We start from the raw sequence: 26,958 nt of genomic DNA on the forward strand, positions 1-26,958 counted from the left end.
GTCAGTGCATTACAGGCATGAAGGAGGCTTGTGAAAATGCAAAGGTAAGAAATGGAATTCTGGGAAAGCTAGCAATTCAGTTTGGCTGTAAACTGTGTGAAGGAGAATCAGTGTGAAAGCTGAAAGTGAGATTACGATCGATGGGCCTTGAATTCCAGGCTGAAGATTTTGTGGGATTTTTTTCCGAATTATAGTCAGTAGTGAATAACTGAAGATTTCTGAAGTGACATGATCAGACCTGTGTCTTAGGAAGATGATTTTGGCACCTGTGTGAAGGACAGAGTAGAAAGTGGGACTTCAAAATGGGGAGGCTAATTGAGAAAAGTCAAGGTGAAAGTTGGATGACATCCTGAACCAGGGTTCAAATGTGAACCTTTGCATGTAGACATGCAAATGGAGAGAAGGTAATAGATGTTATAAAAGTAGAAATCTAAGATTTTGGCAACTAATTAAATGGGGAAGGACTTGGGGTAGAAGGGAAAATTCAAGGATGTAACCTTGGAGTTATCCTTGAATTTGGTTGCCATATTTATATGCAAAGGGTCATGTCTGAACCCTGAGCCAAGGCCCTGGGAATGCAAAGATGGGAACAAAAAAATCAGTCCCTACTCTCATAGAGCTTGCACTGAACATTTACACAGAGAAGCAAGGACAAGATAATTTGAGGAAACTCTAACAAATAGCAGGATGAAGAAAGGTGTCTTCTAGAAGTTAGCATCTGAGCTGAGCCTTGAAGAAAAACCAAGGGCACTGAGAGGTGGAGGTGAGAAGGGTGAGTACTCTAGGCGTAGGGGACATGGAGTTATGGAAGGGGGAGATATGGTCCGTGTTCAAGGAACAACAAGTAAAATAGGAGGATGCATTAAGGGGCGTAATGTGAAATACATTGAGAAAAGTAGGTTGGAGCAAGATTGTGAAGGGTTTTAAATTCCAAAGTGAGGAGTTTCTTTTTGAGCCTAGAAGTAATTAAAAATTACTGAAGATTCTTGAATAGAGGTGGGAGGGTTACATGGTCATACCTGTGCTTTATGAAGATGATTTTGGCATCTGAGTGGAGGATAGATTGGTGAGTTGTTGTTCATTTATTTTTCAGTTGTGTTTAACTCTTTGTGATCCCATTTGGGGTTTTCTTGGCAAAGATACTGGAGTGGTTTGCCATTTCAGTCTCCAGCTCATTTTACAGATGAGGAAACTGAGGTAAATAGGGTTAAGTGACTTGTCCAGGGTCACACAGCTAATAAGTGTCTGAAACCAGATTTGAACTCAGGAAGATGAGTCTTCCTGACTTCAGGCCTATGACTGTATCCACTAAGCCACCTAAATGATTAGATTGGCAAGGTAAGAGAATTAGAGTAGGGAGTTTGAAATAATGTGGTGACTATGAGTGACTAACAAGGCTTGGAAGTGAGAGATGTGGATACAGAATGGATTAACCTTGCAAACTGATTAGATATGGTGGTGAGCGAGAATAAAGTTTTCCTCATGTCTGTTGTAAGTACCACCTTCCATCAAGTGCCTAGGTTCAAAACTCTGGGCAACTAGATATAAATGTTGATGCCTTCCACAAAAATAAGGAAATATAAAGGAAAAGGATGTGTGTGTGTGTGTGTGTGTTTGTGTGTGTGTGTGTGTGTGTGTTTTGAGGGGTATAAAAGGAATAGGTGGTGTCAGTGTGTAATAGAATGAATTCTTGTGTTGAGTTTCAAAGTTAGATGTAAGATTGGAATGTAGGAGAGAGATTAGGGCTGATTATATACATTTGGAGATGATAATTGAACTCATGGGAACTGATAAGATCACTAAATATGTTGAGGTAAGTAAAAGCAAATCAGGCATTCTCACAAGTCTTCAATGTATTTTTTATCTTATAAGAAATCAAATTGATTGAAAAAATGCTTATTGAATGAATGCATGAATATGACTAATGAAACCATTTCATAGTTTCTTCTGTACTTCAAATGATATCTTATAAAAGCTGTGAGTTTTATCATGCTTTCTACACAGGATGCTATTGATGGTAAGAAAATAGCAGTAATGGGACATTCCTTTGGTGGAGCCACAGTTATTCAGTCTCTTGGTGAAGACAAGAGATTCCAGTAAGTAAAATAAAGCAAGAAGACTATAAATTTTAATGGTGTGATTTAATTTTGATTTAATTATGACATGCAGGGGAGCTCATTAAGCTTTATAGTCTATCCTCATTCTTTATTCAGCTGGCCATCAACTCTAATTTTGGTCACCTAATACCTTGTACAACACAAGTAGGGATTCTGTGGTTACACCTCTTTCAGCACCTTTTTTTTTAAGACAACTCCAACATCCACTTGTGGGCAGCGGGATGCTCTGGCTGATAAGCCTTTCCCCTGGATGAGAGAGGCTATCCTTCTCAATCTGCCTTTTCTCTGCCTCCTTGTGTGCTTCAGCTCTAGTCCCTAGGAAAACACGTTAGAGCTATCTGCAACTAAATTCAGTCTTTCAGTCTTTTGGAGGTGCTATGATTGGCAAGCCTCATCCTTACATGGAAGGCAACAATTATCCTCAATCAACATTCTCAATAACTGTGAAGCTTGCTTCAATGAGTTTCTGAACTAGGTTCCTCTGAGCCATTGGCTAACAAAAGTCCCTTCTATTCAGCCTGACTGCACCAAGAAGGACAGGATCATATGCTGAGATCAGGTCTGCTTTTTTACCTTTTCTTAGACTTTTCTGTTACCTGCTTTTAATCTTCAGAAGTCTACTCAGCCCTTTTACATCACCTCCTTAGCTGAGGTAAATCTTCTCACTGCTCCACTTCCTTAATAGGGAAGGGATTGAGAAACAGCCAGGTAAAAAAAAAAAATTTTAATTTCAGTCCAGCTGCCCCTCCCTCCTCTAGCAACTGCTATGGTGGCCAGAAAATTCTAAAGGGGTGTTCAGTGCAGATAGCACTACTGAGCTTAACTGTAGAATTCCAAGAGGGTCTATGACTTTTGCCCCTCTTTTCCCCACAATATATCACAGCTTTTCTCCCTGACCTCCTTCTGTATTAGCCCTGTTTTGCAAATGAGGAAACTGAGACTCAGTTCTCAACTAGTCAAAGCCAGGATCATACATCCAATCTTAACTCCATGCTCTTTTCTGTTGCACCATTCCATTCCAGTAGAGGGATGAGTCCCCTATGGAATCAAGTGCACACTTAATGTATGTGGACTGAATTACATATAAAACTATTTCTCATTCCTTGAATGTCATATCAACATCCATGAATTCTCATTCTGGATAGCTTTTATACAGTAAAGTCTCTACCAACTATTTCTTTTCAATTCTGTCATGGTTTCTTAATGAATATTCCCTATTTTACACTGAAAAGACCCTTTCTAAAATTGCACCTGAAGATGATTGTGAAGTAAGTATCAAGATACTTGGGTTCTTGCTATGCCACTAATTAATTCTGGATCCTTGGACAAATCACTAAAATGCTCTATGTGTCTCAATGTCCTTTATAAAATAAGGAGGATGAGAGGATGTCTAAGGTCCTTTCTAGCTCTTTAACATTTTATGAATGTTAATTATGAATAATTATGAATTCTATGAATGTTAATGATTCATAATTCTGTGAATTCCAGCAAAACTTCATTATAAAACATATTAAGTCATGGCATTATTTGAGTTATCCTGAGGAGGGAGGTAAGCTCCTACCTGCCATTTACACAGTAAATAATAATGCATCTTGCTAAATGTAACACCAAAGTCATTTAGATGACTACTATTATCCTTGCCTCCTAACACTAGGACTATAATGGAATTCTGAACTGACTCTCATGTCAATTAAGGTCTAAGATCCTTTTTCCTTTTTTTATTGTCAATGAAATGTTCCTAGATGTGGTATTGCCCTGGATGCATGGATGGTCCCTTTAAGTGATGAGTTGTATAGTAGAGTTCCCCAGCCACTCTTCTTTATCAACTCTGAAAGATTCCAGACTCCAGAAAATGTCATGAAAATGAAAAAATTCTACTTACCTGATAGAGAAAGAAAAATGATCACAATCAAGTAAGTGTTACAAAACAGTTCTATTTGATTTCCTATAATGGAAACTTTAAGCTTGGGGGGGAGGGGGGAAGCAACAAAACTTTTGAGATGCATGGGTGACCAGAGCAGAATTCTAATGTTGAAGCAGTTGTTAAGACTTCATCTTTTGTTGATTATGAGAAAAAACATTGGGGGGGAAATCAATGTCTAGATAGACTTAGAAGTGGGATAAAAATCATGCAATATCTGCAATTACATTTTGCATTAGGATACATATTATTTTTGCTGTTCTATGTGACACCCAGATTAGTTAGGTATCAAGATAATTGTTTTGTCATTTTTTTTTCAGTCATGTCTGATTCTTCATGACCCATTTTTGGGATTTTCTTGGCAAAGATACTGGAGTGGTTTGCTGTTTCCTTCTCCAGCTCATTTTACAAATAAAGAAGTTGAGGCAAACAGGGTTAAGTGACTTGCCCAAGGTCACACAGCTAGTAAGTGTCTGAGGTTTGGTTTGAACTAAGGTCTTCCTGACTCCAGGCCCAGCATTCAACCCACTGCACTACTTTGCTGCCACCTAGCTGTCACCTAGCTGTCTAGATATTAGCTATCAGGTTATATTAAGCAGTTATTTAGGTTTTATCAAATACATAATATCACCTATGGATGTGATATTTAAGGAACCTATTTTCCCAATGAAATAATTATAAATGGGTATTAAAATGTTAAGCAAGCCCGCAAAAATAAAACTTATTTAATGTATCAGAATCATAGGATGGGCGGTCACATGGTATATTGGGTTGAGAACCAGCCTTGGAATTAAGAAAACCTGGTTTAAGCATAGTTTCTTGATAATCTAGTATCATGTTTTAGTAACCATGTGTCACCAGGAAATTCTCTTAAGACTGCTCAGAGCAAATGCTGTTCAGCATTAGGAATTTTCCTCAGCTCCACGTACCAATTAAATCATGGACCAAAGAAGAAAAGAAGAAAAAATGCACAAAATAGTAGATTTTCAGAAATGAGAGGGTGCTTAGAAATCATAGAGTATTCTTCCCTCCTCTTCCCCCACTACCTCCATTTTGCAGATAAGGAGACTGAATCCAAGAAAGATTACCTGATCTGTCCAAGGTCACATAGCTAGTTATTGGCCAAATTAGAACCAGAGTCCAGGTCTCCTGATTCCAAGTTCAATGCTTTCCCACAATACCATGCTGACTATCCAGACAGAAGTAGAGATATCAGAGAGAATTCATCATCTTCTTTTTGCAAGTGGAATGTACTCTCACTAATCCCTGTTTCCTAGTGTACCAGTACTACCATTTCAGCTGTACCTCATTTTAAAGATTGCTGTTAAAGAAATGTCTCTATTGTAATCCACAGAAATAGAGACCTCTTTAAGTTGAACAGTTGGATTAGAGGAAGGATGGTAGGATGTATCCTGATTAGAGAAGTATTGAAGAACTTTAAGGGCCAATTTAGCTTTAGTCTTCATCTCTTGATGACTCTATTAGCATACTGAGAGGCAGAGTTGAAATCAACAGGGAAATAAATGGCTGAGATGAGCCAGGATTCTTGGTGAAATGCCAAGACCACACAATAACATCTGGCAAAAGTACAAGCAAATATCCATGTGACAGCTTAGTCAATTTTCAAAGTAAGAAGATTCCTATTCAGGAATGGGGTGGAATAGAGGCCTCTAACTTGGATTCTGTGATTCTCAGTGTTGCTAGTAAATAAAGGCAACCTAACACTTAACTGAGCAGGTAAGGTGACTGCCTTCAGGCACAAGCCTGCATTAGGGTAACAAAGCAATGTTAACTGTGGAGACAGAATTCTTTTTGAAACTATCAGACCCAAGAGTAGTACATTTAGAGAATCAGATAGACAACTACAGGATGAAGATATCCTGTAGTTTAAATACAGTTCTTTAATTAATATACTTCTCTTTTAGCATTAAGTTGCCTTCTCTGGGTCCAAGTGAGGGTTTGGGGTAGGAGTTTTTTCCCTCCTGATTTACATGGTAAGGTGATCTTTGAAATTAATTTTGGAGAACTAAAAGGTACTTAATTATTCTCATATCCTCTCAAAAGATGAGCAAGTTGTAGGTCATTAGAAATGACCTCTCTTTCTTCAGCATCTTTCTGTTTATCTTTTAAGTTTCTCCAAAATTCATTTCGATCATCACCTTACCATATAATTTAGGAAGGGAAAGCAAAACCTTTTACCCCAAACCCTCACTTGGACTCATGAGAAGCAACTTTATACCAAAAGAACAGAATGTTATTTTCTAGGGAAAATTAATTATTTTGCTTCTTTCCAGGCTAGGGCTAGAAACTATACCTCCTAAATTCCAGTCTCTATCATACTGTGCTGCCCACACTCTTTGGTCATTACATGTAGCTTGTCAAGATTCCACTGAATAGATTTACAGTCCAAGTTTGGGTATTCCAGTTCTTTTCTTGCAACAAACATCTATAGAGCAGGGCATTTTGAGTTTTCCCATAAGGAAGATAAGATTTACATTCAGCCACTCTAATTTTCTCATCCTTTGTGACCAAAGGCATCTATTATCTATCTATCTATCTATCTATCTATCTATCTATCTATCTATCTATCTATCTATCTGTCTATCTATCATGTCTGTGTCTGGCTGGCTGTGTGGTCCCCGTATCAGCAGCTAGGTGGCACAATGGATAGAGTGCTGGGCCTGAAGTCAGGTAGACCTGAGGTAAATCCTAGCTGTAACTTTCTAGCTGTGTGTTCCTGGGTAAGTCACTTAACCTCTGTCTGCCTCGGTTTCCTCAAGTCTAAAATGAGGATAATAATAGCACCTATCTCCCAAGGTTGTTGTGAAGATCATATGAAGTACTTGTAAAGCACTTAGCTCAGTGCCTGGAATATTATAGGTGTTTAATAAATGCTTGTTCTTTCCCCCCACCCCATCCCCCAACCTATCAAGATTGAATTTTCCTATCTCGCCCTAGCTAGATGTGTAGAGTTCAGCCATTAATTTCTGGGTGCACATTTGATAAGTTTAAGCCCAGAACAGCTCACAACTCATGGGCTCAAGACATCTGCCATCTCCAGCAGATTACAGGCAGGTACTATCATACTCACTCAATCAAAGGTGCTTATTTATGAGACAGCTATGATTGTGAAATACCATAGTTGAGATCAGATCCATAACCTGGGTCCTACTTGGATCCAGAGTTATGTAGCATCCTTTATATTACCTTTACATGTGGCACCATTAATTACATACATACTTTAATCTGCCGTGTTATCATTTCTATTTCTTTTTTCCTTCCAGGGGATCAGTCCATCAGAACTTTCCCGACTTTACTTTTGTGACTGGTAAAGTACTTGGACATGTATTCTCATTAAAAGGAGATATTGATTCGGATGTAGCCATTGATTTAAGCAACAAAGCATCATTAGCTTTCTTGCAAAAGCATTTAGGTAAGAAACTATTATAGGTCTTTTCATAAAATAGCCAATACTTAACACCAAGCTGGGGTGACCTATTTTCAAGTTTCAGTTCTCTTTGAGAAATCCTGATATTTAGTTTATAATTTCAAAATACAACTCTCATCTAAACTGAAAGTACTAGTAAATCAAGGTAGAAATGAAAACAAAATTATTTCAGTGACACCATAAAATTTTATGTGCCATGATTCAGTTTACTGTACATATCTGCCACTGATATATAAGTGGCCTGTAGCACATACAGATATTAAATTGTATTATGCCATAAAATGGTATTATAGTATACAATGTGTGAACACACACACACACACACACACACACACACACACACACACACACACACACACACACCCCAGAAGCAGCCACATCAAAGAGTTTCCTATGCAGATGAAATCACAGGTCTGGAGAGACACAGACAGACAAACAGATCAACATATGCTCACAGTATAGCAGCATTAGTAGTATATGCTTTATCTTGTAGCATATACATTTATCTCTTGAGGCTAAAGTTTATATTGGGGTTGATTGTATGTTGGGTCTACTGAAAGCTGAGTTCCTTAAACATCTCCCTGCAGAGCTGCAGCTATCCACAGACATAATTTCCTAACCCCATTTTCTTTGTGAGGCTTTTTGAAACAGTTCTTCCCTTAAGTTTTTCAGAGCATTTCTGTTTAAAATTGCTAGTTACTAATTAATGCCTTCAACTTCCTAATCAAAAAAATTGTGCACATTTGTATTTTTCTTTCTAGATCTTCAGAGAAATTTTAATCAATGGGATCATTTAATTGAAGGTGAAGATATAAACCTCATTCCAGATAGCAATGCTGGTTCAGTTACATACCTTTCTGAGCACCTGGAATAATGAAATGTGCAGTGTCAACCAACCCATTAAAAAAAAAACCTAAATTATGTTTCACTGAGACCATAGGTTTTTTTTAACTATTGCCCACATACTTTTTAAAATATAGACTATGCTATAATCATCGGTTAAGATTCATCTTGATTAAAGTGGCTGAAGTTTATTACACTTAAATTCAAAGGAGGTCAGTGTGCAAAATTCATAGTAGCCTGTATTTTTATTATTCTCATCTTTTCTACATTGTCAGCATTTTCTGATGAAGGGCTAATTCAAGTGGTGGTTGGTGCCCCTCTCACAGTGCAGCAAAGCAGCAGTAAAGACCCATATACAAAAATAATTGAGTTGATATCTTCTTGGTTAGCAGCACAGAAAGGGAGTAAGGGATGGGAATGAAGGTTGTGTTCACACTTACTTCCTTCTACATTTCAGATATGGGGCACTAAACACCTTTGAGCCAACGAAAGAAAGATCAGGGAGAAAGTGCCATTCTGGGTATTGATCGGTGTCTGCCCCCGGTACCCCAGGTGGTATAATTGTCCCCAAACTAATGACGATCAGACACTTAACAGTCCAGAGGAGATAGGAATACGAAAAGTAGGAGGAAAAACAGCTAGATGGGGGAATAAAGCAGCCAGATGCTGCTAGTTACTCCTTTAATATAATTTTTTGTCTAGCAAGGAAAAGAACAAAACACATTTCATTTTCTGAGCAAAGGGTTTTATAATGGAAAAAAGACTTAACAAGGAAATGTCTTATCAGGACAATTATATTATATATTCAAGAATTTTATGAGAATATTTTTCCTATATTTCTTTTCAATCTTAAAATAAAAATTATAAGATTATATGTAAAATTGTGTGATGGAATAAAAACACAAATACACTATTTACTGGAACCTAGATCCTTAACAGAAAACTACTCTTTTGAGATCTTAACCAAATAACTTCACTTTCACATCAGTATTTCTTAATCAATGATACTCTGATTCCAATTAGATAGGGTCTAAGAAAATTGAGGGTGATGCAGAGTGTGGGAATATAGAAAAATACATTCATTGGGTCATCAATACAGAAGGAAACTTGGACAGCCTGTAGTCCAACTTGCTCCTTTTTAAAATAAAAGCCAGAAAACAAAGATACTCATTGACTGAAATGGCTTAAACAAGTAGTAATACATGAATGAAACAAAATGTGACTCTACTGCACAAAATAATGAATAGTGAATACAGAGAGGCATGGAAAGATGTGTATGAACTGATGCAAACTGAATAAGTAGAACCAGGAAAATAACATACACAATGTAATGACTACAGTGATGTACATGGAAAACAAAGGTGAATGTTGTGAAATTTTAATCTCCAAGACTGGACTCCCAAAAGACATGAGAAGCCATGTCTTCTCCTCTACTATCTTTTTTTTTTAAAGGAGGTGGGAGACTACAGGTTTGGAACATCACAGAAGTCAACTTTCAATGTATTGTTGACCTGTTTTTTTTCTTCTCTTTTTGTTATAAGAGATGGTTCCCTGGGAGGGGCAGGGATACATGGGGAATTATAGATGATGTAAAAATGAAAGATATCAATAAAAACCCCTCATTATTTTTCAAAATGGGGTACAGGAAGCATAAGCAATTTTGTCCAAGTCTTATACAATCCAGGTCTTCTGATTGCCAACTCCAGTGTTTTTTCACCACCAACCTGCATTTCCTCCGAGAATCTTCTACAAGACTCCAAGAGTCATGAAGCTCATTAGGTTGGACTTCTCCATTTGTTTCCAAGCACTTTGATGCCATGTGCTTATTGACAGTTATTCAACAGATCTTCAGTCTCAATTTTGGTACTTCCAACATTGGTACAGATGACAAATCATTCACACCTCCTTATTCACTACTGCTGTTGTCTTTGTTCTTCAGTAGAACCCAGTTTGCTGGACATCCTCTGGGTCTCTGTTCTTTCTTTTTTGCTATTTGACCTACCCACCTTTTCTGTTTATCCTTTGCTCAGGTAGCCCTTATTCCATTTCTTGAACCCAGATAATTTGAAATACTTATAGCTTATACCCACCATACTTTCTCTTTCATTACCATTTGGGTCACCTATTATTGTCAATTAAATGCACTGATAAAACAAGCCATTACTACTAACAATTCCCATTTGAAAAGTGCTTTAAGGTTGATATATTTTCTTCACAAGCCTGTACCATTGCCTTATTTTACAAATGAGGAAATAGAATGAGAAAAGCTAGTCTGTCCAGATTTACACAAGTAGAAAGTATGTGAAGCCAGGACTTAAATGTGAGTCTAATGTCCTTTCTTCTTTTTGTCCCAGGTTTTTACAAATGTTATCCTACAACAAAGTATATTTCCATAGTCCCGCAGTTGACTGAAAAGGGCAGAGAATATAAGATATTGCTCTGGTTATTGTTTGTTGACTGTAAGAAAGTATTTGATTTGGTAAAGCAAAATGAAGTTTTAATGGTTTTCCTCCAACAAAATATCTCTCAAATACATGTGAAAAATTACACAAAGTTCCTTGATAAATTCAAGGACAGATGGAACAAGCATTTTAAAAGCACCTGCTTATGTGCCAGGCACCATGCTAAGTGCTTTACAAATATTATCTCATTTGATTCTTTCAACAAATCTGGGAGGTAGATGCTGCTGTTATCCCCATTTTACAGTTGAGGAAACTGAGGCAGACAGAAGTTAAGTGATAAGCCTAGGGTCACTCAGCTAAGAAATGTTTATCTATGGTGCCACCCAGATGTCTCAATGTTATCTCATTTAATCCTAACAACAACCCTGGAATTTGTATGTAATATTACCTCTTACAGATGAGAAAACTGAGGCAGACAAAAGCTTAATGACTTGCCCAGGGCCATACAGCCAGTAGGTATCTGAGGCAAGATTTGAACTCAGTTCTAATAGAGTCTTCTATCTCCTAGATATCTTCTAGACTCTCTAACTACTGCAACACCTAATAGATATAGAGGGATGTTGGAGACTGGCATCCAGTGATTATTTAATGAGTCTGGGAGCCCTTCTCTATTCCTTTATTTTTTAAATCCATTCTATTTCTTTTTTTTTAATATTAACCTTTTCTTGAGTTCCAGATTCTTTCCCTTCCATCCATCCCTCATCCACAAAGAAGGTAAATAGTATATTAATTATACATGTGAAATTATGCAAATCATATTTCCATATTAGCCATATCAAATCAAATCAAATTATACTCTAATTTGTACTCAGAATTCTCTCTCTGAAAGTAGATAGCATTTTTTTTTAATCATGAGTCCTTTGGAATTGTCTTGGATCACTGTATTGATCAGATTAGTCAAGTCTTTCACAGTTGATCATCATTATAACACTGATGTTACTGTGCACAATAATCTGGTTCCCATTTCACTCTGCAACAGTTCATATAGGTCTTGCCATGGTTTTTTTTTTTTCTGAAACCACCTCCTTCATAATTTCTTATAGCACAGGAGTACTCTATCACAATCATAGGCCACAACTTGTTCAGTCATTCCTCAATTGATGACCATTCCCCCAATTTCCAATCCTTTGCTACCACAAAAAGAATAGTTATTTTTTACATATTGATCCTTTTCCTTTTTTATCTCTTTGGGGTACAGACCTAGTAGTGGTATTGCTGGGTCAAGGTGCATAGTTCCAAATTGTTCTCCAGAATGTTTGGACCAATCCACAACTTTACCAACAGTGCATTAGTCAACTTATTTTCCCCTATTCCCTATATATTAGAGAAATAAGGCCTGTGGTACCTTGTAGTAATATACAGTTTTCCTGATTATCTCTTTCAATTAGGTCTATTTTTGCCTTGTCTGAGATCATGCTTGCCACCCCTGACACTTAAGCAGAAGCATAAAAGACTCTGCTCCAGCCCTTCATTTCAACTCCTGTGTTTTTCTGTCCCAAGTGTGTCTGTTGTATACAATATATTGTTGAATCCCGGTTTCCAATCCATTCTGCTATCAGCTTCTGTTTTATGGGTTAGCTCATCCCATTCACATTCACAGTTACGATCACTGTGTATTTTCTTCCACCAATCATTTTTCCTCTTTATTCTCCTTTTTATCCTGTCCCTTCACAAAAGTCTGTTTTGTTTCCAACCACAGCCTCCCCAAATAGGCACTTCCTTTTATCATTCCCTCCTTCCATATCTCTTATCCATTTCCCCTCCTAACTCCCTAATGGGCAAGATAGATTTCTACACCCAACTGAATGTGTGTGTATGTATTCTTTCCTCTTTGAACCAATTCCTAAGAGAATGAGGTTCAAGCATAGCCCACTAACCACCCCATTTTCCCCTCCATTATAAAAGCTCTTCTTTGCATGCCTCTTTCAAGAAAATTTGCCCAACTCTACCTCTCCTTTCTCCCTTCTCCTAGTGCATCCCTCTTTCTTAGCCCTACATTGTTTTTGTGGAGATCATCCCAACACAATCAGCTCATACCTGTGCCCCCTGTCTATTCAGACTCCTTCTAACTGCCCTAATAATAATAAAGTTCTTAGGAGTTACATGTATCATCTTCCCATGTAGGAATGCAACCAGTTTAACTCTGTTACTTATGATTATTCCTTTCATGTTTAACTTTTTATGTTTCTCTTGAGTCTTTTTTGGAAGTCAAATTTTCTATTCAGTTCTGGAACATTTGGAAGTCCTCTATTTCATTACATTTCCATTTCTCCCCCTCCCCCAAAAGATTATGCTCAGTTTTGCTGGGTGGGTTATTCTCGGTTGTAATCTTAACTTTTTTGCCCTCTGGAATGTCACATTATAAGCCCTCTGCTCCTTTAACATGGAAGTTGCTAAATTTTGATCTTGACTGTGGCTCCACAATATTTGAATTGTTTTTCTCTGGCTGTTAGCAAAATTTTCTCCTTGACCTGGGAGATCTGGAATTTGGCTATAATATTCTTGAGAGTTTTCATTTTGAGACCTCTTTCAGGGGGTGATCAATGGATTCTTTCAATTTCTGTTTTATCCTCTAGATCTAAAATATCAGGGCAGTTTTCCTTTATGATTTCTTGAAATGTGATGTCTAGACTTTTTTTGATCATGGCTTTCTGTTATTCCAATAATTCTTAAATTATCTCTCCTTGATTTATTTTCCAGGGCACACTTTCTTCTATTTTTTTATTCCTTTGACATCATTTTACTGTTACCTGATGTCTTATAGAGTCATTAGTTTCCACTTACCCAATTCAAATTTTTAAGGAACTATTTTCTCTTCACTGAGCTTTTGTACCTTCTTTTCCATTTGGCCTATTCTGTTTTTCAAGGTGTTATTTCCTTCAGAAATGTGCCTCCTTTGTGCCTCTTTTACCAGGCTGCTAATTCTCTTTTCATAATTTTCTTGTATCACTCTCATTTCTTTTCCCAAGTTTTTCTCTGCTACTCTTCTTTCTTTAACCCATCTAGGAATTTTTGTTGGGCTTGGTTCCACTTAGCATTTTTTCTTTGAGGCTCTGCTTGTAGCTCTTTTCACATTGTTGTTTTCTTCTGAGTTTATTTCTTGGTATTCCCTGCAACAATAGTAGCTTTTTATGGTCAGATTCTTTTTTTGTTATTTGCTCATTTCCCCAACTGATTTCTTGACTTTGAACTTTATGTTAAAAATGGGGTCTATTCACCTGGAGGTGGGAAAGTATCATGTTAAGTGTCAGGCTTTTTCATACTGCTGTTTTCAGAGCTAGTTCTGGGGATCTACAAGTTTTCAGTGCTTTCAAGATGGTGTTATCCTGAAAGAGGTGTAGTCACTGCTTTCCTGGTCTGTGCTCTGGTTTTTACCCAGAAAAGGCCTCTACTATTCTGCAGCCATAGGTTTTAGTGCTCCTCTCAGCCCTGGAAATGTGACCAGAACCTCTGCTCTCTTCCAATCACAAGCATTCCTCTCTGCTCTTGAATTATGACCCAGAAGTGCCTGTGAGCACTAGAGTTACCAATCAGTGCCAGCCGCATTCAGTGCCAGCAAAGGGTTCCCTGTAATCACTTTCTGACCAGTTGTCTGTCCCCCTTATTAACTCTGGGCTGAGAGCTCCTGAAGCTGCTGCTGCTGCAGCACCTATGTCTAAGGCTCACTGCTGGTGCTCTTTTGCCACACTCTGGGCTTGTGCCCACCCCTGTGTTACAGACTACTCCTATAGACCCTCCTAAGTTGTTGTAGGCTGGAAAAATTTTTCCCTCTGATCTTTTTGTTGGCTTTGCTACTCTGAAATTTGATTTGAGGCATTGTTTTAAAATTATTTGGAGGGAAATGTTGGGAGGGGTTCAACTGAGTCCTGGCCTGCACTCTGCCATCTTGGCTCCCTAATGCCCTTTCTATAGTAACATCCTAGCAAGATTATTTGCTTTTGAAGACACCTTTTCAACATGTTTAAAATACCCATCAATTCATTCACTTTAATTCTGAGGCTAACCGGTAAATCATCTCCAAGAAAAGTACTCAGTGTACAGCAACTAGAAACAGAGTGTTTTTACCTATTCCTAGGAAACAGAGTTTATAGTAAGCTCTTGTTGTTGTGTTTTTTCTTTTTAATCCAAAAAAATTGTAATTTCTACTAGAAAGTACTTTACAGTGAGAGACAAAATGGAGCCTGTCTTTGCTTCTGTGGTCTTAAGTAACAACCTTTTTAAGCTGCTTCTGTTACAGTAGATCTAATGTACCTTTCCAGCAGGTCATGAGAACCATGGGGCATAACAAGATACTAAATTGCCATTTAAGTCACAGGAAAATCACTTAATGTTAACTATAATATCTTAATTTTTAAAGGCTAACATATGAATAGTATATCTATTAAACAAAATGTGATTAACTCACCATGCTGCAGAAAGTCCAATTAATATTTCTGAGCTCCAGCTATATTACTATTTTATCTGGAGCTTCCTTCCTAATTACAAGTATACATGTGATTAAAATGAATTTAGACCTGGTAGGTAATGAGAGAAAAGTGCTAGCATTAAAGGAGACTAAGAAAGACTTCTTGCAGATGAGATTTTACATGAAGGCTGGAAGGAAGCCAGGAGATGGAGATGAGAGAATTCCAGGCATGGGGGAGAGCCAAGAAGCAATGAGTCAGGAGATGGAGTGTCTTGTGGAACAGGTATCATGGATCATCAAGTAGGTGGAAGAGTATATGGTTTAAAAAGACTGGACAGAAAAAAATAAATAAATAAATAAATAAATTTTAAAAAATAAAAAGACTGGATAGGTAGGGTACTTCCTTTTACTTCCATAGAATCACATCTAAGATCTAATCTTGCAGTTGTAGGGGCCAAAACCCCTGCTCCATTTATCATCTGGAGCCTCCCTGAACTTAACTAGACTGGCTCTTGACCTAATCCAGGGGTGGGGACCCTGCAGCCTCAAGGCCACATGTGGCCTCCTAGGCTCTTGGATGTCACCTTTTGAATGAGTCCAAGGTTTATAGAACAAATCTTTTTACTAAGAGGATTTGTCTGTGAAGTTTGGATTCAGTCAAAGGTACCATACTTGAGGACCTAGAGGGCCACATGTGGCTTTGAGGCCACAGTTTCCCCACCCCTGACCTAGTCTATTACTGGACCCTCACACAAAACCTTTCCAACTTAGTATGGCTCACAACTTGATGGCTACATCTCAAGAAAGACATTGGGGAAATAGCTTACATGTCTTCAAAAACTCAGTCTCTTTTAAATTACAGAGCTTAGAGATTCTCAAGATTAGCATGCCCAGAAGACAAAATTAGTAACAAAGATATATTTATGGTAGATGTAAAGAAAAACTTTCTAACAATCATAAGACTCAGGTGAAATGGGCTGCCTCCCAAATGACCACTGTAGTGGGAGTTGTCACACTATGCTGTTGGTATGGAGAAGTAGGATAGTTTCAGAAACAAGTTAAATGTTAAATGATCAAACCCACCTATTTCTCTAAATATATCCTTTATTAAGGATTTTTTTAAAAAGGCAACCTACACAACCACCATCTTTTAAGGGTAAATTTTATTCAGTCTTGTCATGTTATACATATTCAAATTTAAAGAAGTGGTCAATTATTTCTTCACCAGAAAGCAAAGATAAAACTTCCAAACAAAGTAGAGCTACTACTAACAACTACTACTAACAAATGAGACCCTTCTGAAGTAGTGAGTATCACATAATATACACAGGTCATGTATAACATTTTCTGTCATAAATATTTTTCCCCTAATTTATATACTATATTTACATATATTCATTTTCTGAATTTTGACTAATATGGAAGGCACAAATATTCCATGTCAAAGATAAGAACTATTATTCAGATTTAAAGAGAGGTGTTGCAAATTCTTTATTTACATAGATAGCGCCACAAAATACCATAGATATATTCAACCTGAGATTTGTTAGGTTTTTTTAAAAATCATTTTCTAAAATGGTAAGTTCTTCTCAAGGATATGAACCCACAATTTTTCTGCCGATCTGAATCTTGTAAACAAGATGCCACACATTCAGGAACTACTTCATGATTTCTGGGCAACATCTAAGGCTCCACATTTAAATCACCTCCAGATCGTTTTTCTAAAACCAGAGGGGTAAAGCCTAAAGCTGAGAGAGCAGAAACAAATAAAATATTACTTGTGCAGATGCTGCTTCATTCCTAGATCAATACTAGAGACAGATTATTTTAATTGCAGGAATTACACAGATCTGGTGAATGTTCAATTTGCTTTTAATCTTTGTCATAAGTTTGGGATGTGAGATAGATAAAAGTCATTAAGATTTATATAAATCTGTCATAACTATGTCTTTTGAGAATAAACAAGCCAGAACACCCCAAAATGTCCTAAAGTCAACTACTTAAACTACATACCCCTTGTTCTCAATCAACTTGATGCCTAACATCACCAAAAGCAGGTAATCTAAATCAATCTATAAAATTAAAGGGAAAAAATCCAGTGAAACATGTACTTGGTTACTACTAAGTCATTTTGGCTAAAGTATTTACTCTTTAGCATGAAGACCAAGAAAACTAACCATTTTACCTTTTCTTTGGAGGCAAGAGTGATATCAGCTGTGTTTAAGATTACCACTCAAAATCTGTCTCTCAAAATTACCTTTAATAGCAGTGTCGTCTGTTGAGTTTAAGTAAAAATCTTTTTCCAATGCTTGATATACACCCTACCAAAAGAAAGCCCAGAATTACTACCCACAATGTGATACATACAAAGTGACTAAAATAAGATGGGGGTGGGGGTGGGGTCGAGGGAGAGAAACAATAAAAGCAAAAGGCTACAAAACACCTGACAGGATCAAAATGAAATTAAAGAATAGTGCTCAACTTCTCAGTTTTCTAAATAAATTCACACATCCAACCTAGCAGAATTAAACTAAGTAGCTTTTTTGTCTAGTTTTAAAGAATTATGATGAGGTTAGTTGGGGAGAAGCACCTATAAAGATATAACAGATTTCAGGATGGCAGAAGAAGATTATCAAATACAAGTATTGTGTCCACCTAAAAAGGTGAATTTTAAATTAATGGGTCAATGGAGGTTGGACGAGTACACACACCAGATGAGCGGAACCTCCTTAAATATACTCTTTTATCCTAAATGAAAAATACTAACAAAGCTTTCCCATGAGATAACTTGCCAAAAATATGTTTAATGTAGTGCCTCTGCTCAATACTAAAGACTTTTTAAATGAAACCTGGAAAATTTTATTGTGATAATCAAAGTGTCAAGACAACCCATTAAAACACCTCCAACACTGTGCATTACACAGGTTATAGTCACAAATGGAAAAACCCATCTTTTTGCTGCTAGAAAAGCTTTTTTTTTTCTTTCTAAAGTCGGGGGAGTGACAGGGTTAAGCAGTCAACCTACTAAGCCAAGTCTGCAGATGTTGTACCTCACCAGATTTTCTCTTTGGTTAGCTATTTTGTTTCCTTTAAATCTTCTTCCCAAATGTGTCAAGCGCTCATTTGGTTTCAGGTGTTAAGGGAAAAAAAAACTTTTTTAGTAAAACCAAAGATTATCATTATAAATCTACGCATTCAGAACATCAGTTTTCTAAGGTCAATTTTGCTTTCAAGATTTCCTCTATAGTGATCTATATAATGTTGGTTTTAGATTATACTCAATTAAAAATTCCAAGATTGGGGACTAAAGTATGAAGCTTAAGAAATGCACACAAATATGCTATACTTTAATGTATTGTTAAGGTACTTTCCAATAACTTTACAATAATAAAATTTTATAATTCCATACCTCAGATGGACTGTTATTCAATTTAGGGATTCCATTCCAGACATTTTCTGGGTTCACTATTTCTTCCATACCATTTGAAAGGTTCAGAACCTTAGAAAGATAACCGTGAGCTTTTTTTAGACAAGGGACTGGAACCCAAATCAAAATTTAAGTTGTAATAAAACAGATCTCATGACACCTTAAATGATCAGATCTAAATTTTAAAATATTTACTATTTGCTAATTTACAAGGTATCATTTTAATTAAAACTCCAATTTGTTACTAACGAAAAATAAACCATTTCAGTGAGGTTAACAGACTATATTCCAAGTAAAACAAATGAAATACTCAGGGAGATTTTTTTTATTGTACTTTTACCATCATACAAACATGGCAGACAGTGTAAAAACCCTGGAAATGCTTTTTTTTCCTTTTTCTTTAGTAACAAGAAAGCAAGTTTCCCATGCTTCTCTGATCTCACAGAAGAACACAGTGAGAACAACTTTACTGCTAGAACAACTTCTTATAAGGCATTTTAGGGTAGCAATGCCAGAATAGTTAGCCTGAGAAATAAATAGGTGCTGATCTTATTTCATATACTATAACAAAAGACATTTTCTACTAGAAGTCCTCTTTTAATACCACTAAATTTTTCTTAATATTCCAATAATTTTTAATACCATTAAATTTTTCTTAACACTCCAATAATTATTTGACCTGCAGCACTTAAATCCAATTTACCTTGGTACTTTCATCAGCTATTTCCAAAATCTTGCATTCAGACCATGTATTCTTTAGGCTTGACCAGACAACACATTTCGAACCAATGGTGAATCCTTCAAGAGTATAGGTATTCTCAATTTGAGCTAGAAAATCCAAAAAAAGTTAGGGTTTCTTGTCTATACCTTTTTTCCCCAAATTCTTTAGATCCTGGATTTCCAAACCATTTTCCAAAACTGCCTTTATTCCTTGGTGGATTTCTTTAAATAAAATCAATTAATTTGTTCTTACCCTTTCCCCTTCTACTTTTATTCTCCCATCAGCCATTGATACCTTTTCTTCCTCACAATGGGAGAAGTATCACCAAAGAGCCAATCAGAGAATAGGAGTATACTCAAGGGTATGTAGTATGATCTCTTAGCCCTTCAAAAATCCAAATGACAACGCAAGTTAGATGCCTGCCATTTTCTATGGCTATGCCACCAGCCTAACTAGAACAGAAAATGGCAGACTATCTTAAAGCAAAGGAAGAGTTTTTAATTTTTATATTTCTGACTTTATAAACTTTATAAATTTTTTCTTATTTATCTTCTTTTATTAAGGACAAGTTTTCTAAAACAATTCTGAGCTTTCTAAGTTCATAGGAAAATTAAAAACACCACAGTTTGGCATAAGAGATTCCTAAGCAACATAAAATGATGGCAAGTGAGGAAAAATGTTAAAAATTATCCTCGTATGTATAATGAGGCTGTCAGAAATGTCAAATACTGGGGCAGCTAGATGGCGCAGTGCAATAGAGCACTGACCCTGGATTCAGGAGGACCTGAGTTCAAATCCGATCTCAGACACATAACACTTACTAGCTGTGTGACACTGGGCAAGTCACTTAACCCCACTGCCTAGCCAAAAAAAAAAAAAAGGAATGTCAAATACTTAGGACACCATAACACTTAAGAAATTTTCAAATCACTGATTCAGGAAATTGAGTCTCTGCCCATCAGTGCATAAAGGAAATACTGTAAGCAGTCTCTATAACTGAACATATGACAAATATACATTCTGATGTAAGATACTGTATCAAGACATGCAGAGTTTGATCTTAACCCATCTTTAAAAATTAAAATAACTTCAATTCCATAAATCTCTACTTTATTAGGAATAAGTTACCTACGGCTTAGATAAATCCTGCCCATCCCCCCACCCCCTACCCCTATAAATCTGCCGTTTCTTGGTGTCTTCCACACAAATTAAACACACATACTAGCACACACACAAAACAAACAAAAAACCTTTGAGATTCAGAATTTCCTAGCTTAAGAAATTCAGTCCCTGAAAGGATGAATTATATACATCACTAACTTCAATAAAAAGTAGTGAGGAAGGAGAAAAAAATCATACCTGAAGCATGGTCTGTTAAAGCATTCCCATGATTTTCTTCCGTCTTTATTTCTTCTTCAGGGAGCAAGTGAGTCAAAGATTCAACAACAAGTCTGTTTTTGTACTCTGTAAGTGCTTCTTTGTACAAGTTATGTATAGTATCAGTTTTGGAATATATTTTGCATCTGCCAAAGGGTTTTAGGTGATTTGGTTCTCCAGAGTCCTCCGGACACAGAGCTTCCTGCGACTTCTGACTCACTTTTGAAAAGGGGTTAGTCTCCTTATCTAGAGACAGAGGTACTACAGGAGGTTCTAGCCCTAGTTGTTCTGATTTAGAATCATTTGAGAGCTGGACTGTAAACTGTTCCAGGGTTACTTCTGAGTCACATCCCTGGGAAAGCTGGGCCATGGGAGGTTCCAGGTCCAGTTCTTTTGCCTCCTCACCAGCTAGGGAAAGCTGTAATTCAACGGACTCCAGTTCCAAGAACTCTTTTGATTCTTCCATCAGGAAGGGTACTTCAAGGGAATCCAGTTCTAACATTGCCTTTGTCTCAATTCCTGGCAGCAGAGTTTCTAATCCTGTAATCCGGTTTTTGTCATTATCAAACTTGATCTTTTCGGCCAAAGAGCACTCTACCCTACTATCTCCAGTGTTGTCTTTGCTAGGCTGCCCCACTGCAGGCACAAAAGCAATGATGGTTTCACTTTCAAAAACAGGACTTGGTTTGGTTTCAACATGGTTTAATCTACCGCTTATATGGAAAATATCTCCTTGTGGTTCCACATAAAGCAAGCCATCTTGTACAATTTTGTTAGGCTTATTTCCAACGTCAAGACTCAGTGGCATGGGAATATCTGCTTCCCTCTGTTTGTTTTCAGATAAAGTCTTTGGGAATTCCTCATCTCTTGTACAGAATTGACTGGAAAATTTCAGCATTTTCTCATTAAGATTATCACCTTCATACTTTAATTGAACCACTGCCAGTGGTATATCGCAAACATCCTTTTTGATCTCTAAAATAGTAAGCTCTAAAACACCTTCTGTAGCTATTTCATAAAAATAGTCATTTTCTTCAAAAGAACATATACCTTCTAAAACATTATATCCTGACAGACAACAGGGGAAACACTGCATATTAACATTCAGGAGGTCACTAGGGATATTCCAAAGGGCATTTCTGCCAAAATTTACAGCATTCCCAAAGTCCACAAACCTGACTGATATGAGGTCTCCCTCTAGCACATCAGTAACAAGTCCCCTATAAAAATGTCCATCTTCGTTGTATTTAACAATACAGGCCACACCTGACTGAATAACTGAAATGCAGTCTGCACAAGATGCTGCATGTTCTCCAGCAGACTGTACCTGGGGGTCCAAGCAGTCAAGGATTTTTGTGTCGGCAAACTGACACCAAAAATACTCTGGTCCATCAATCACAGTAGCATAGACTTTTATCTTATTTACTTCCGGAAAATACCAGTTGAGCAATTTAAAATTTGTTTTGTCAGGATCTTTAAGGGACTCTTTAGGGGGACGAAGAAGGGGTAAAAGAGGAGGAGGAAGAGGAAGAGGTGGACCAGAGTCTAATAGAGTCTCTGGATTGGTACCTATATTTACCTGAGCAGAAGTTTCTACTTGTGATTTCGAACTAGATATAAACTTGCTCATCATATCGTCTGATATAACACCCTGCTCATCCGTAAGCAAAACATCCCACTTATCTTCAGATTTCATGACAAATTCACAATTTATCTGAGCCTCATCTGTTCTCTCCGAAAAATAAAGCTCCTGACATTGGTTTTTAGTTGGCAGGATATGAAGCCCACCCAGGGTACAGTGAATGCTCATCCCTGGAACTAAGGTGTTAACTTTCTGAAGCTTGCTTAGTTTGCTAATGTTGACCACTGAAGTGTTCCCATAGTCTATAAATTGTACAGTGACAAGGTTGCCAGACTGCCCTTTAACTACAGCCCGATACCTCAAGTCATCCTCTGGGAAAACTGCACACAGCAAGTCTCCCTTTTCTAGAGGTTGTCCAACAAAACCTTCATGTCTTATTTTATCATCATTTAACTTCTCTGAAATACTCGCAAGTTCATCCTCATCATCGGCTAGTTGAATATAAAAGTCTGTTACATCATTGATATGGGAAATATATACCTTAGTTTTAAAACCAGGCACAATACTCTTCTTAGGTAGATCACAAAATTTGAGTGAAAAGTCCTTATTTCTCTCTAAGACTTCTGCAGAAGGCTGAACAGAATTCTCTCCTGTTTTATCAGGTGGGTGGGACATTTGATAATTTTGACTTCTCACAGATTCCTGATAACTAGTTAACAAGCCTATCTTGGTAGAACTTTGTAAGTTTTTTAATTCCTTACATGCTAAACTGATTTTAGGTTTGCATGATTCTCCCTGGATCTCTGATATGCATAATTTGTTTGCTGTTTTGCTGGAATATCCAGCAAGTAATTTCTTATTTTCACTTTTTACTTCTCTAAGGGTTTCAGCTAAAGAGAGCAACTCTTCATTTTCTACTTTCTTTGGCCCTTTGTAACCTAGTAAACCCAACTTCTCATTTATTTTAGCATTAATCTGAACACTACCATCATACAATTCAATAATCAACCTTCCATCTGGATCTTTTGCTACAACTAAAGCCTTCAGCGATTTGTCTAGTACAGCCTCTTCAAACCAACCTGCAATTTCTTTAGGAGTATTATCATAAACATCAGACAAAGAACATTTCACAGCTTGCATGGGCAAAAGTAAGAGATCATAAGCATCACCTGGGATGGGAAGCAAGTCTTCATCTGTAACCACATGAATATTCCCAAAGTCAACAAAGAAAACTTTGTTTGGTTCTTTGCCTGTAACTATTCCTCTATACCAATTCTGGTCACTATATTTTGCAAGGCACAAGATTCCAGGGTTTAATGAAGATGTTTTTGAATGTTGTAAGACTTTGCTTAATCGAAAAATATCACTTGACAGCTGCTCTAGCACACCTGAGCTCCGTGCAAGCTGGCAATAAAAGGTCCAAGGTCCATCAACATGTGTTACAAAAACAGCTTCTTCGCTTCCAATTTTGATGTCATGTGTGGAATAGTAGTAGGAATGGAGCTGCATGGAGGATGCTAGAGGTTTCTGAAGTCCAACTTGTCTTGCAAACCCAATTTCTGTTAGGTAGCGACAAGCACTTTGAAAAGGAGTTAGTAAGTCTACCACATTAAAGAGTTCCTTATTATTTATTGCTGCAAGGGCAAAAATTGTGCATTTCAACTCGAGATTATCTTCCCAGGCATTATCTACAAATTCTTTAAAAGCTCGAATTGCTCTTTCATCCCAAACAAAGGGATTCTGACCAGCTGGTTGAATTAAATTGTAAAGGCTGCATCTAAAAGCTTGAGCCTTTAACTTTAAAAATTCATCATTGATTGAATAAATATTCTTTATAGAGACTACCTCTTTATTTCCATAGTCAACAAATATTACTTTGGCCTTGTCAGCAGAAGGGGTTCCACTAATAATCAAAGCTCTGGACCATTTCCCATTAATAGTACGCTTTGCCAAGCAAGCTGGACTGATTCCCTGGTATGCAGTGGCAGAATTCTTGCAAAAATCTTGAATTTTACACATCAGGGATCGGAGACCTTGAAGGTTTCTGGTTAGTTGGCACCAGAAATATCCAGGGCTTTCAACATAAGACACTTTGACTTCTACTGTGCTCCCAACTTCCAACTGACCTTTACAGGGAGAGTCCGGCTTAATTTCCAAATAATTTTGTACTAGCGGAGAATACATGGGTATATTTCTAGTTTTCTCTGTTGACTGCACAAGTGATTCGCTGAAAGAGCTTTTTGTAACAATCGTTCTGTTAGTCACAACCTCTGAAACTGGAAGTTTGTTATCTTTCTTTCCCCATTGTCCTACTCCAATTTTCCTGGCAGAAGACACTCTGTTACAATCAGCACTTAGTTGATTTGGAATTTGCCCCTGGAAATCAGCAGGTGGCTTGATCTCCATCATCTCGAATTCTTGGTATCTGGCATATCCAGCTTGGGCAATCAATTTGCTTACATTTTCTTCCCCCATCCTTGATTCATCAAGAATTTCAATGACATACTGGCTATCCTGCTTACCAAGAACATGAATGACCAACTCCTTGTGCAGCACTGTCTTTTTGAAATAGGAAATGGCTTCTCGGCTCCAGCATTCCCCCAAGGGCCAGATATCAGCCAGACAGCACTTCAATGCCACTGCTGGGAGGTGCCTGAACTGGGGAAGCAGCATTTTTACATCACAGCAGCCCACTGTCTCTGTATTGCCCCGATCTACCAAATGCACCTCCACGCTTTTGTTCCCCACCAATCTAGTGACTACAGCCCGATAATACCCATGCTCTTTCCATTTGGCGCAGCAGAGATGGTCAGGCACAGGTTGCAGGACTAACTCATCCAGCTTTCTCGATGAGTAGAAGTTACACATGCTCCTCACTAACTTGCCAAAGGGGCCACTGTGTTTTCTCAATCTGATCCAAAACTCGAAGGGATCTTTAACAAATTCCACCTGTGCATCATAGAAAGAATTAGCCTTCAGGCACACAGTTTTCAGGACTGGGGGGGACAGGTCATCTTCCAACCCTTCCTCAGCTTCAGTCTGCTCCTTCCCTTCCTCTTCTAAGCCTGGGCTCTGGAGAAGTCTGTCCGCCAGACAGCAGGACTGGACCCCAAAAGCACAGTTAAGATTAATCCCATCTTCTCCATATAAGGTTACATAATAAAGGTGTTCAAAGGAACTATAAAATTCAATTTTGGCATTCATTGCCTGACCTAAGATTAAGGCCTTGAGGTCTCCTACTTGGGAACGAGACCAACCTCGCCCACCATCCCAGAGTCCATACAAGGCACAGGGATAAGTAACTACTGGCATCCGAAAATATTCAGGAAGCAAATATCTCAAACTACCACAGCTCACTAGCTCCTTCCTCCCATAGTCCACATGCAGCACTTGGGCACAGCGTTGGGGTCGAAAATTCTCCAGCAGCTGCGCACGGTACCACTGTCCATCCAGGCCACAAGCAGCGCACGGGGAGCCGGGTTTGTCAGGGTTCTCCTCCCTCTCCTCCCAGCTGCTGCTTCTCCCACTTTTATCCCCGGTACCTGTTGCCCGATAGGCATAGGCCATGCTGTCCGACAGCCGGCGGATCTCCTGGGAAAGGCTGCGGAGCTGGCAGTGGATGCGGTGGGGATGGCACACCTGGGTCACCACCACGGACTCCGTGACACCCAGCTGCAGCTGGGGGAGAAGTAATCCAAGAGCTGTGGGGGCTCCTGCTTGGGCACGGCCAGCGGGAGGAGCACCGAGGCCCCCGGTGCATTGATGTAGCGCTTCAGCAGGGATCGAAAGAGGCTGTCCGGCACCTGTCGAGCCAGGCCCAGGTCCTGCATCTGCTGGAACACGGTGGGCACCTCCAGCAGCACCAGGTGCTGGGGAAGCAGCACATCCTGCACATGGCCCTGTACCTCCTTGCCCTGGAGGTGGCCCAGGAAATCCACTGCACCGCGGGACCACTGCTGGGGCTCCCCGCCTCCACCTCCCCCGAGCGGCACCAGGCCAGTCAGTACACAGCTCAGCACCTCTGACGGCAGATGGAAGAACTCATTGCGGCCCGGGGCCAGGGCTGTCGAGTTGGCCGTGACTGTGCGACCTTCGTCCAGGAGGAAGACCCGGCACTCCTGCGCTTGGCGGCTGACCATGCCGGCAGCGATGCCAGCGGGGCCCCAGCTGCACGAGGCACAGCTCGCCAGGGTTGGCGGCCGGCATGGCCCGGGTCTGGGCCGCCACCGCTGCTGCAGCCACCTGGATGTCATGGCCCAATCGCACGTACTCCTCCCGCCGGTCGCCCACCAGCCCCCACAGCTGCACGGGGATCACCTCCGGGTGCACGTCCACGAAGGAGACGCACAGCGTGATGGGGGCGCCAGGGCTGGGCAGGCCGGGCATAGAGCACATGGTGAAGGCAGGAAGCAAAGGAGACGAGGCGAGGAAGGAGAAGCAGGAGAAGGAGGCGACGGCGGAGAGAGAGGGCTGGAGCGCGGGCAGCCGACAAGCGAAATCACGGAACTGGGAAGCTGGCTTCTCCCCCCAAGGCTTCCGCAGACACCGGCAGTCCCTGGACACTGGGTAGAACACGTGCTGAGATGGGTCCTCCGATGACCAAGTCCCCGGGAAAAACGCGCCGCGAAGCTCAACGGCCAGTGGGCGACCTACAC

At 38.9% G+C, this 26,958-nt stretch overlaps 2 protein-coding genes across 2 annotated transcripts in view; one reads left to right on the forward strand and one right to left on the reverse strand.

The window, feature by feature from the left end:
* The window catches only part of PLA2G7 (phospholipase A2 group VII), a 65,312-nt gene extending 56,905 nt beyond the window's left edge, over nucleotides 1–8,407 (forward strand). Inside the window, exons 9-12 of the mRNA XM_020993934.2 lie at nucleotides 2,005–2,096; nucleotides 3,860–4,030; nucleotides 7,323–7,471; nucleotides 8,248–8,407. Of these exons, the coding sequence (XP_020849593.1) occupies nucleotides 2,005–2,096; nucleotides 3,860–4,030; nucleotides 7,323–7,471; nucleotides 8,248–8,360 (525 nt within the window). The 3' untranslated portion in view covers nucleotides 8,361–8,407. The remainder of the gene's footprint in view (nucleotides 1–2,004; nucleotides 2,097–3,859; nucleotides 4,031–7,322; nucleotides 7,472–8,247) is intronic.
* An 8,255-nt stretch (nucleotides 8,408–16,662) lies between these two features.
* TDRD6 (tudor domain containing 6) lies at nucleotides 16,663–26,698 on the reverse strand. Its single transcript, XM_020993952.2, is given in 7 exon segments — nucleotides 16,663–16,944; nucleotides 17,454–17,517; nucleotides 18,606–18,695; nucleotides 19,327–19,451; nucleotides 20,704–25,989; nucleotides 25,992–26,442; nucleotides 26,444–26,698. Coding segments are annotated over 7 exon segments (6,336 nt in total). The 3' UTR covers nucleotides 16,663–16,879.
* Between the last annotated feature and the right edge of the window lie 260 nt (nucleotides 26,699–26,958).

The sequence above is a fragment of the Phascolarctos cinereus genome, unplaced genomic scaffold (assembly GCF_003287225.1).
Source record: "Phascolarctos cinereus isolate Bilbo 61053 unplaced genomic scaffold, phaCin_HiC Scaffold_5;HRSCAF=322, whole genome shotgun sequence".
Classification (NCBI taxonomy): domain Eukaryota; kingdom Metazoa; phylum Chordata; class Mammalia; order Diprotodontia; family Phascolarctidae; genus Phascolarctos; species Phascolarctos cinereus.